Raw genomic sequence first — 12,617 nt, forward strand, 5'->3', positions numbered from 1 at the left:
CCAACCCCTAGCTTCCACCATGCTTGAACCAGCCCCTCTCCTCTTCTATGCCCAAAGACCCTTCACTCTCTATTCCAAAAAAAAATAGACCCTGTCCTCTGTCCAATCCAACCAAAACATAGTAGTTCCTCCTTGGCTACAACAACTCCTCTCAAGACCACCAAGATCGTCTCCCCCACGGTTCCTGTCCAGCAGAGTATCTTCATTCCATTCATACAGCGGCAACAAAGTTTCTTCCTCTCGGTCACAGCAGCAGCAGTGTTGTTTTCATTGATTAAAAATAACTACAATCTAAGAGTGTCCGCTTCTTCTTCTTTTCCATTCGCAGCATCCACAGCAGTAGACTTCTCTAGCCAAAAGCAGTGACACCACTTGTGTCAGTCAAGAGCAGTAGTAGATTTCTCTAGCCGGGAGCAATAGCCTTGCTCCAGCCACGAGCATCAGTCTCTATTCTAACCAAGAATATTGCCATGTATTGACCACAGGGTAATGGAAATAGTTGCTACATTTTTCTTAGAATTACATCTTGCTTTTTCATGTGGTTTGGATTAATGAGGTCCCGTTTTACTGTAGAGGAAAACGAGGGTGAAAGTGAGGAGTGAAATAACCAGGTTTCTTTTTTTTGGTAGTAAACATTGAAGAGCCTAGGATTCTTGGAGTTTTCTTCCGTTAGGCCAAGACTCTGAATAAAAACTAAAGTATAAATCAATATCGGTCTTGGTTGTTTTGGAAGGCTAGTTTTTTTTATTTCAGCTGTTTTGATTCTTCAAGAACAAGAAGGGTGCATTTAGTTTTGTTTGTGGGTCGAAGCCATTGTTTTTTTTAAAAAAAAGGTGGGTTTTTTTCTTTTCATGGATGCCCCTAAGCCCATACGGTTTCCTTGGGTAGAGCCTGCATCTGTTTTGAGCTTGGCTAGGAAGCCTAGTCCACCTGATTGGGCCGAGTCTTTAAAGGCTTAAGGTCATATTTCTCTTATAAATAATTTTAAGAGAAAGATGCATTTTTTTCTTTTGTCTTTAAAGGGTCGTTTATTTTTTCGTTGGTTTTTGTATCAGCGGTGAAATAAATATAATAAGATATTTGATAATATATCAAATTATATTTTATGTGCTGCAGGGCTTGTTAAATAATTAAGTTTGAACGCAATTTTTATAAAGTAATTTTTACATATTTTTTAAACTAAATTTTGTAAAATCCTATTTATTTTTGTGTTTTAAAAATATTTTTAAAAAATTTTAAATTTTTTAATTTTTTCTACTTCAAATTAATATTTTTTGGTGTTTTCAGATTATTTTAATGCGCTAATATAAGAAGTAATTTTTTAAAAATAAAAAAATATTATTTTAATACATTTCTAAGTAAAAAACAATTTGAAAATCAACTACAACCATATTATCAAATACAATAACCAAACATTTTATACATATTTATTGTTATACATAAATTTCAACCATAATTTTTATTAAACACATATTTAAATCAAATCAACCACAGTTAATCATATCTTTTTAAAACTTACTTTTTTCAAACTATAATTATAAAAAAATTTTGAAAAAAAATACACTTTAAGTTTTGTTTGACAAACATGCTTAATGTACAATTTCAGACCTTGTAATTTTATTTTATTTTATTTTTTAATTTAATATTTAGAATTGTAATTGATATTGAATAAATTAATTTCATTGTATAAAAATAACAAATATCTTTATTTTAAAAATACAACTTTATTTTAAATTACATATGGTTAAGTCTTTCAAAAATAAATTATATATGTATATTTTAGCATATTAAAAAATCACAAAAAATAGTTGTTTTATATTATATGCATATTGGATTTGATATCTAGTTTGTTATAGCCATTAGAACTTAACCTATGTTTTATAGAAAAAAATTATTTTGTTTGTTTCAATATCAAGAATCATGAACTTAAACATAATATATATTACCATATCAAAAAAAAAAAATACAACAAATTATGTTTTAACTCTGGAATAGATAAAATAATAATATCCTATTCAATTTTTTTTTTTTAAACCTTAAAAAGATCAGCGACTAGAAACACACAATAATATCTCAGTCTATAAAAGAGAAAATAAACAATGTAATTTATTTTAGATAAGACATGTTAAAAATGATATATTCTTTTTATACATAACTAATTTATATATCAAAATCTTAAGATCAATTAGAATTTTTAATAATCAAAATACAATATGAAAACTCTATTTATTTTTTATTAATAAAAAATAAATTTTTTTTGTTCTCTTCATCACGAAAAGAGATTCCAACTAGAAAGGGCAATTGCCATGACAATGCACAAGTGTGGTAAAATATATAACAAAGCAAGTATGCAAAAAGAACTTGGCTATCTTAGGAATATAGTATTGTAGATTTAATATGGGTGGACCGCATTTAATAAAAAAATAACATAATAAGAATAATAATTTTTTATTAAAAAACCTTAAAAAATAATTAACATGTTAATGACTGGATTTTTCCTGCTATGATGGTATCATTTTACTTATTTATTTTTATGAAAAGATTGAAGGTTGACCTTGCTGACCAGTTCAAGTTGAACAACTATAATAAAAGTAATTATTTATTTAAAATCGCTGTTTGAATTTAGATTAGCCAGCAAGTGTCTTGGTGAACTAAGTTGCAATATATCTTTAATATTTTCATCAAACTGCGTGAAGTGTGCATTGATTAGATATTCCTCAGCAGCCCATACCGTTTACCAATTCTAAGATTCAGACAGGGAACAGAACCGGCAAGCCGGAAAATATATTACAAGGGACAAGCAAAGTCAAAGTTGAGAATGTCTCCTGTATGAAAGCCTCCCCATTCATGATTGTTTGGTAACCTGTATTTTGATTATTCTAAAACCATCCACGTCCATCCTTAGCCTAGTTATACACGGATTCTCACTTAATCCGAACCCGAACCCGATTAGTGTGGTTTTCTCGGTTTAATTTTAAAATAATTTTATTTTATATAAAATTTAAAAAATTAAAATTAATTTAATCAAGGTTAATTAGGCAAGTTAGGCACAGTCAACCTGGTTTTAATCAGGAAAGAAAGTTTGCCTTGTTTTTTAAACTTACCAAACTGATATAAACTGGCATGGATTAAAAAAAACAGATTAAAATTACTTGAAAAAAGAAATTTGATTTATGTTCATGCACTAACCCATACAACAATAAATTTAATAGCCAAAGAAGAAGCAATTTAATTTATTACCCATTACTTTCTATTTTATTATGTTGCTCAAAAAGTAACAACATTTAATTGGAGATGGTGACAACATTAAACTCCCTTATGTACCCACCATGTAGTATAGGGTTCTAGACTTTATTCTTGTTCCTTTTTTATTCAACAATCAAGATATATATGGATTTTCATACTTTGAATTTATTATTATTTTTCTATAATAAGATTTTAGACCACCCACCCACTTTTTTTTTTATTCAAGTATCTTCACCCTTTTTTAAATAATAAAATTAGTCTTATTCGGATTTGTGATTGTCTCTTTTAATAAATATATTTTTTAAAATTAAATTTTTATTTTTTATTTTTATAGAGATACACCGGTGCTTTAATTGCGAGGTCAATATTTTATTGGTAAACCACCCTTCCATATCTAATTTGATACATTTATAATGGATTTTCATCATTAATACATTTATATTATAGATTTAAATACTATGAAAAGCAAACCCAACTACTAGTTTTAAAATTTTATAATTAAAATTATTAAACTTATTATGGAGAGGATTAATCCGAGCTGAATTCAAAACAGCATGTATTTAATTTTTTATTAAAAATAAAACAGCATTGTTTTAAATTATTATTTTTACAAATCAAATTATATTTTAATTGAATCACATGTTAAATAAGTTAATTTTTTATAGATTTAATTGTTCACAGCTTGCGCGTTAGGTCGAGGACGGAAAGCCCAGGAGCATAATAAATTCGGCGGTGACGTCAGGCATACTTTTCAGCTCTCTAAACATAGAAAACAATAACAAAATCTTTCACTTCAGGATCAAAAGAGCCTTGAGAAAACAATAAACGATTCTTCCAAGGGAGGATCAATGGCTTGTCAAGTCTTCAGCTCCCTGTCCCTTTCTTTCCCGAAAGGTGTCCACCTGCACATTCAGCATTTCTCGTATTATATTAAACGCAGCGTTTACCACAAGAAAACGCGTTTTCTCACAGACCATGATCAATTAATTCTAATTAAATCAATAAATATAACATCATAACTTATAAACTAAGACAAGTCAAGGGATTTCCTTAACGTAAGTCAAAGAAATATAATGCTATTTCTTTTCAAAAATAAAATAAAAAAAAATAAAATTATTCCGTACCATAAAATAAAATGACGGAGTTCATTACTTGGCTCAGTTATCGTTTATTTTTATATTTTAAAAGTTTTTTTTTTAAATTAATTATTTTATTATTTTATTTTAAATTAATAATTTTATAATATTTTTAAATCATTTTGATACATTCAGCATTTCTTATTTATTTTTATATTTTAAAAATATTTTTAAAAAAATTTAATTTTTTATTTTTTACTTTAAATTAATAATTTTATAGTGTTTCCAAATCTTTTTTATACATTGATAATAAAAATATTTTTTAAAAATAAATAAATATTATTTTAATATATTTTTAACTAAAAAATACTAATAAAACAATTATAATTACATTTCCACGCACGCCCACTACTTTAATATTACAGAGGAAGACATTTTCATTATATTTTAGCTATTGGTTTCTATTAATGAATTCATTTTTCACATTATCATCCAGATCTAATCTTAAACAGAAAAACAAATCTCTCACGAGCACATAAATAATTTAAAACTTGATATATATATATATAAATATAACAACAAATTGTTTATTTTTATATTTTAAAAGTTTTTTTTAAAATTAATTATTTTATTATTTTATTATTTTATTCTAAATTAATAATTTTATAATATTTTTAAATCATTTTGATACATTCAGCATTTCTTGTTTATTTTTATATTTTAAAAATATTTTTTAAAAAAATTAATTTTTTATTTTTTACTTTAAATTAATAATTTTATAGTGTTTCCAAATCTTTTTTATACACCGATAATAAAAATATTTTTTAAAAATAAATAAATATTATTTTAATATATTTTTAAATAAAAAATACTAATAAAATAATTATAATTACATTTCCACTCACGCCCACTACTTTAATATTACAGAGGAAGACATTTTCATTATATTTTAGCTATTGGTTTCTATTAATGAATTCATTTTTCACATTATCATCCAGATCTAATCTTAAACAGAAAAACAAATCTCTCACGAGCACATAAATAATTTAAAACTTGATATATATATATAACAACAAATTGTTTAAAAATATGCTTTATTGTGGATCTAAGGATTTTTTTTATTTTTGAATAATAACATTAAAACGAGGAATGGGGTCGCATTCATTGCATTCACATCATGGAAACTTTAAATCGGGCCATCGCAAAAATGAGTTTTTTTTTTTTAACATGTTGACTTATCTTTAATTAAATATTAAATAAATTCTGAGTTTTAAAACATGAAAAATATTCACAGACCTTAAAAATAAAAGTAGCGTATTTATACTGTGGTAAACATTTATGCTATGGTAATATTGAGTAGTATAAAACCAGCGAAATTCATTTTTTAAGTTGATCCCTATAGTCTTGATTTCTGATCGTATTTATCTCTATAGTCTCAATTTCAAAATCAAAATCATGAAAAAAAAATGATCTAAATCAAACATCATATAATAATTAAATTAAAATTATGGAAACAAATATGATAAAAAATAGAAGCCGTGAGAACAAATATAACCAAAATCCAAAAGTATAGAAAAAAAAAAACGCACTAATTTAAAATTATAGGGTTAAAACTAAAATAAAATAAAAACTCAAATCACCATATTTTAACTCTTCAATGAGTGGCGGCATTCATCGAGGGTAAATACTAAAGACACAAGGGACCCGCATGCACCTTATGTCATAACAATAATCAGACGGACAGAAATTTGGCTTTGACCAATTAAGGCATACAATTCAATGTCACTCTATCTTCTCTCTGTCAGCTTTCAAAAATATTAATAGCACACCCCGCTCCTCCATTTCTCAACTCCCTTCTTTCTTTACCTTTCCTTCTTTGGATTTCACTCTAAATTTCCTTGCCACGGTTACTGCCTCAGCACCTGACTTAATATCACAGCCCACCGTCTCATGATCTGACTATCTCTGATCACCAACTTCACCTCCGTATCGACCCATGGGACACTGCTGCAGCAAAGACGTTTCAGCTGTTAACAATGAAGTGATCAACTCGATCAAGCATCCTACTCCGCCGAACGCGGCGACAGTTGAGGTGGCACAGCCTGCCACCAATGGCTACGCCAATTCATTCGCAGCCAGCCCATTTCAGAGCCCACTTCCCGCGGGAGTCCGGCCATCGCCTTCCCCGGCGAGGACGCCGGGGAGGAAATTCCGGTGGCCGTTGCCGCCTCCTTCTCCGGCTAAGCCGATCATGGCTATCATGAGGAGGCGGGTTCAGGGGAACCAGCAGCCTCAGGAGGGGCAACCGATAACGGTGGATGGTGGCGGAGAGGGAGGAGGGGGAGAGAGGGTAGCGGCGGGGACTGGGACGGGGGGGTTGGATAAGAATTTTGGGTATCCAAAGAACTTGGCGGCGAAGTTTGAGTTGGGAAAGGAGGTGGGGAGAGGGCATTTTGGGCATACTTGTTGGGCTAAAGGAAAGAAAGGAGAGCTTAAAGGACAACCTGTTGCTGTCAAGATCATTTCCAAAGCTAAGGTGCATTGTTTTCAGTGTTAGTCTTCATTGATGAATCCTGACCGGTCGTTTGCTGTTACATACGTGTGTTTTCTGTCGGTAGCTGTCGGCATTTGTCTACTTCCTCTTTCATCTGTCCAGATGCCATAATTTTCACCTACGATAACTATCATGTCTTTGAAACATGCCATATGATTGCGCCAGTTGTCTTGTTCAGTTCATGTTTCCATGTCTTGATATTGTTTAATGTCACAATGTTGCTGACCTGAGCAAGCATTATCCTTTAAACATGCTATACAATGAGTATGGGTGCCCTTAAGATCGTATTTAGTTTCTGTTGATGCATTAGCTGGATCGAGAATATCCCTTGCCGTCGAACAAAAAACGAAATCTTCATGTTGTTTAGTGTCTAGTATTGCTGACCTGAGCAAGCATTGTAAGAGCTGCAATTGCCACTAGAGATGAAATCGATTGTTTTAGCTAGTTGATGTATTGTATGACTGAATCGATGTTGGGGTGTTTTACTAACTAAATGGGTATTGATTGGCAGATGACAACAGCAATATCAATTGAAGATGTTCGACGGGAGGTCAAGATATTGAAAGCATTGTCGGGGCATAAGAATATAATCAAATTCTATGATGCCTTTGAGGATGAAAATAATGTCTACATAGCCATGGAGTATGTATATTCTGCACTTTTTCGAAAAGATTATTTATCTTATCGGAGTTCAACCTCTCTTTTTGGATGATTTCGTTGATGTTTTATTTACAACTTCATGAATTGAGCTGATGCTTATGATGATCATAACCCTCCATTATAAATTTAATTTGTTTACTAATGAGTGAACTGAGGTTTTAATTACTATGCCATCACAACATTTCTAAATTTGTTCTCATGTGTTTTAAAATCTCTTTGTTATTGTCAGATTATGTGAAGGTGGAGAACTGCTGGACAGAATTTTGTCAAGGTAGTAAAGGAGAAGGGAATACTTCTACTTACTGTGATGCTTCAGTTTTTTAGTTGCTTTATAGTTTGGACGTCAGATGTTTTGTTTGACTCTATTCCTCGTGGCTTCCATTTTGCAGAGGGGGAAGGTACACCGAGCAAGACGCTAAAACTATTGTTGTGCAAATTCTAAGTGTAGTTGCCTATTGTCATCTTCAAGGGGTTTCTCACCGTGATCTAAAGCCAGAGGTACTTTGAAAAGCATGGACAATAATGTCTGGTGTTGTTTTGTTTGGATTCTATTTTTTAAAGTAACAAACTCATGTCGTAGGACACTATGCCACCAATTTCCTTTCCAGCTCTTAACCATGTATTCTGTGACCACTTGGCAGAATTTTCTTTTCACCTCAAGAGATGAGGATGCTCCAATGAGGATTATTGATTTTGGTCTATCTGATTTTGTAAGGCCAGGTAACATTTGCTTACCGATAAACTTATCAAAGGGTTTTCTATTTTCTTTGTGAAATTGTCCCAGTTGCAATTTCATATTCGTTGGGAGGTTGATTTGTTCCACAAAATAATGTCACATATAAAGCATTTTTATAGCTGGATTCAAAGGCTCAAAATCAAACTTCTCCTATGTCATGCCTCAGGAAATTCCGTGTGAAATGCAGACTTCATTTGCATTCATTTTCCCTTTCAGTTTCTGTCAGGGCATAATATGATATTTATAAAAAAGAAATATATTTACGTACCCTTCTAATTTCTGATTCTGATTTTCTTTTAAGTTTATGCTAACAGAAGAAAAATCAACAATTATGAATTTTTTCATAAAAGAACAAATAAGAAATTGTGGTTCAAAGGAAAATGAAATTGAACTATATCTGACTCATGGTGTTTCCCAGCCAACCTGCATTGGTTCCTTTGTCCTCATACAAGCTTGGGTTGGCTGACTGCTAGAAACATACATCATTGGCAATTCCATGTGAATTTATTTGTTTATGACTCTGCTTTCAATTGCATTTAACTGCTTGAAGTAAAACACGGATACTTTCCATGGATTTGAATCATACAAGATTATTAAATCTTCCAGCTGTCCGTGCAAATTTGTTTTTTCCTGGTTGTTGCTGCAATCAGTTCCCTTTAATACAGGCTAGTTATTTCCAACTGTTGTTTGAGTGCAAAACATTCAGTTTTTATACATCTGCAGATGATCGTCTCAACGATGTTGTTGGCAGTGCATATTATGTTGCACCTGAAGTGCTCCACAGATCATACAATCTCGAAGCTGACATGTGGAGTACTGGTGTGATAACATACATATTATTATGCGGAAGTAGACCTTTCTGGGCAAGAACTGAATCGGGAATTTTCCGCTCTGTGCTAAGAGCTGATCCTAACTTTGATGATTCACCTTGGCCTGCCGTGTCACCAGAAGCTAAAGATTTTGTCAAAAGGCTTCTGAACAAGGACCCCAGAAAAAGAATGACTGCTGCTCAGGCTCTAAGTAAGTTATTTGCATATACTTCAGAACCTCCATTAATTTAATCAGTGAACACTGAATATATAGATAATCTCTCTCTCTCTCTCTCTCTCTCTGTGTGTGTGTGTTCTGGATATGTATGGTTTTGTGCATCCTTTTTACTAACAGTTTACGCTGTGCGCTCATCTTTGTGGAAACTAATAAAATCACCTACATTTGCAGCCCACCCATGGTTACGAGATTTAAATCAAGCTGTGCCTTTGGATATTTTGATCTTCAAGTTGGTCAAGTCATATGTTCGTGCCACACCTTTCAAACGTGCAGCATTGAAGGTATTTATGCATGGACACTCGTATTTTTAAAGGTATCTTTTCCCTCAAAAAGAAGGGAAGAACAGAAAAATAACGGGATTTTATCACTGTCATTGAGTGATGTGTATGTTGCTTTGCTTTATTGAGTGATGTGGCACTCTTTTTCCACCATTTGGAGCATAGTAGCCTTCCATTGAATACTCTTTAAGTAAGATTGAAACTGGTTTTTATTTGTATTACTTTGCACCACAGCTTTCAAACACGCAACAGTGACAATAATCATGCATGAACACTTGCATTCTGATTGGAACCATTTCCCCCATAAAGAACGAAAAAAATAGAAGGAAAATAATGGGATTTTATGATTATGTCATTGAGTAATGTGGAGGTTGGTTTTCTTTCTTGAGTGATTTGAATCTAGTTGTCCACCATTTCAGGCATAGTAGCTTTCTATATAATACTCATTACCATGTAGAATTGCGATTTGGGACTGGTTTTTTACTTCTTTGACTTTTGCAGGCTCTTTCAAAAGCCATTCCTGAAGATCAGCTCGTCTATCTCAGGACTCAATTTAGTCTCTTGGAACCGAAAAATGGATCCGTATCCCTTAATAATTTCAGAGTGGTTAGTCAAAGCTTTCTTTTCTTTCTCTATCTCTCTACGTGAAATTTTGACATTTTCAAACGGAGGTTGTTAGTTTATTTTTTATAAGTATAACATGATTGATTAATGGATCCAATTTTATATTATATTAGTTATTTGTTTTTCAGTATATTCTTCTCACAACATATAAACTTGTGGTGAAGTGCAGGCTTTGACGAGACATGTTACTGATGCCATGAAGGAATCACGGGTTTTTGAAATTTTAAATGTGGTAAGGTTTATTTACCGATTCTGCTGGCTTCTTCCACAGCATTGTTCGTGGAAATTTTCCAGAAAGAAAAGAAAATAATAATGTTGATTCCAAAGTTGATTTGGATATATATTTAGTACAGTTGACAGTTTCCTTACCTTAATGTTTCTGACTTTATCTCGTTTAGGTTTGTGTTACGTGAGTTGTTTAACATTTTGGAGCTTGAGGTGAAACATTTGACCAACTTATTTCCTTGATAGGGATTATTGAAAAATCAACTCGTCATATGTTCTTGAGAGGGAACAGCTGCAATCGTCCTCGCATTTTCCAGTTTTGTTCACATGGTTGCTTTAATAACTTTGTGCTTGCGCTCGAAAGTAGGATGTAGTAAAACATGAAAAAGAGCCGTGATCATAAATCATGAATCTCTTGCCGTTGCCTTTCTCTCACAGCCATGTTCATTAACTGGATGCCTTTGATCACCCTCTATTGGTTTTCCTATCTGCTTCTATATCATTTGGAAATCACTAAATGATATGATTTCATGTCACTTGCACGAGGAACTTGTCATGCTGGAACCCCAATGGCTAAGACTAATATCTTGGCTTCCAATTTCAGATGGAACCGCTCGCTCACAAGAAAATGGGGTTCGAGGAATTCTGTGCTGCTGCAATCAGCTCACATCAGCTCGAAGCCCTGGAAGGATGGGACAGCATTGCAACTGAAGCCTTTGGTTTTTTTGAACAAGAAGGAAACCAGGTCATCTCGGTGGAGGAATTGGCACAGGTATCTGCATCTACTATTTTGCTATCTAGCCAGCAGTTTATGTTCAATCAAACGCCTCCTGACAATCAAATAATTTCTGCAGGAAATGAATTTGGGCCCTACGGCTTATTCAGCAGTCAAGGATTGGATTAGAAGCTCTGATGGGAAGTTGAGTTTTATTGGATATACCAAGTTCTTACATGGCGTGACAATGCGCAGCTCGAATGCAAGACATCGATGACATAGCCAATACTTAATTGTAGAGCTGTTACGCACTATTTTTTGTACCAAGTGCTTTGACTTTCTTGTTATCGCATCTGATTGGAGGTGTAGAAAGAAATGTCTGGCCAGGATCCCGATGAGATTCAATTTGTTGTGAGTTAAACCCATATAGCGTTACTCTTATGTCAAAAATGCCTACATGATTTTTCAGCTGATATGGAGATAATCACCATGACCTTTGCTGTACAGTTGAATGTCTATACACAATATCTTAGCCATTTTGCCTGAGCTGAGCTACGGTGTCAGCAAAAAAAATTAGGCATTGTTATGGTATCTTTTTTAATAAACAGATTTTAACTATGAGTTTAAAATTAAAATTTAAACATATTAAATTACTCTAAATTCACATGTGAAAATTATATGGATAATCTAAGGATAATTTTGAAAAACAAAAAACAAATTAAAAAATTTAATTTTCAGTTAATTTTACATTTAAGGATGAAATTTTTTAAAAAAAATACGAGTTAGTTAAGTTGAGTTTAATTGAAGTAATAAATGTAATTTAAAATAGCCATGTGACCATGAATTAAAATAATAATATGAAAATTTGAGAAGATGTAGTTGAGATGGTCAGGCTTTAAATTTACTTTTAAAAAATTATCAATTTGAGTATCATAAATTTTAAAGACTGACCACTAAATATTTACATGATTATTAGTTTTAAAATTTTTAAAAATTAATTTAGAAATACATGTAAATTAACCTGAATATCTATAATTAAAAAAAATAAAAAAATAAAAAAATAGCAACATGCATGCTGACAGTTCTATAGAGTGAGTACAAATGTGACAGTTCTTGGAGTTACCTCGGAACACCATCAATGGCTCCGATCAAGGGGAGTCTCCGATTGGTATGCATTCTGGTGTTGATCGGCATGGGATATTTTTGAGGGAACAACAAGAAGGAAAAGCCAGTCCATAATTAATATATTACTCTCTCTGTGTACAAGGCCTTGTAGGTGGTTCCAACGACGTGGATCCAAGAAGCCATGGTGCGTGTCGGAATCAACTTGGTGATTTATTTAATATCTTGAATTAATATACTATAGTCGTATACGTACGTACTAACCAATTTATTTAACGTGGCGTTTTTCCATTAGACCAGCATGGTGGGAGCCCTCAAGGTTTGGACCATGGCA

At 32.2% G+C, this 12,617-nt stretch overlaps 1 protein-coding gene across 1 annotated transcript; it reads left to right on the forward strand.

Moving 5' to 3' along the window:
• Positions 1-6,089: 6,089 nt before the first annotated feature.
• On the forward strand, positions 6,090-11,665 carry LOC105139093 (CDPK-related kinase 4-like). Its single transcript, XM_011045414.1, has 11 exons — positions 6,090-6,858; positions 7,388-7,518; positions 7,766-7,807; positions 7,926-8,034; positions 8,178-8,256; positions 8,996-9,292; positions 9,491-9,600; positions 10,099-10,203; positions 10,391-10,453; positions 11,051-11,218; positions 11,301-11,665. Exons 1-11 carry the CDS (start codon positions 6,319-6,321, stop codon positions 11,436-11,438), a joined length of 1,782 nt encoding a protein of 593 aa, XP_011043716.1. The 5' UTR covers positions 6,090-6,318; the 3' UTR covers positions 11,439-11,665.
• The last annotated feature ends 952 nt before the right edge of the window (positions 11,666-12,617 follow it).

The sequence above is a fragment of the Populus euphratica genome, unplaced genomic scaffold (genome assembly GCF_000495115.2).
Source record: "Populus euphratica unplaced genomic scaffold, PopEup_1.0 scaffold121.1, whole genome shotgun sequence".
NCBI classification, from domain to species: domain Eukaryota; kingdom Viridiplantae; phylum Streptophyta; class Magnoliopsida; order Malpighiales; family Salicaceae; genus Populus; species Populus euphratica.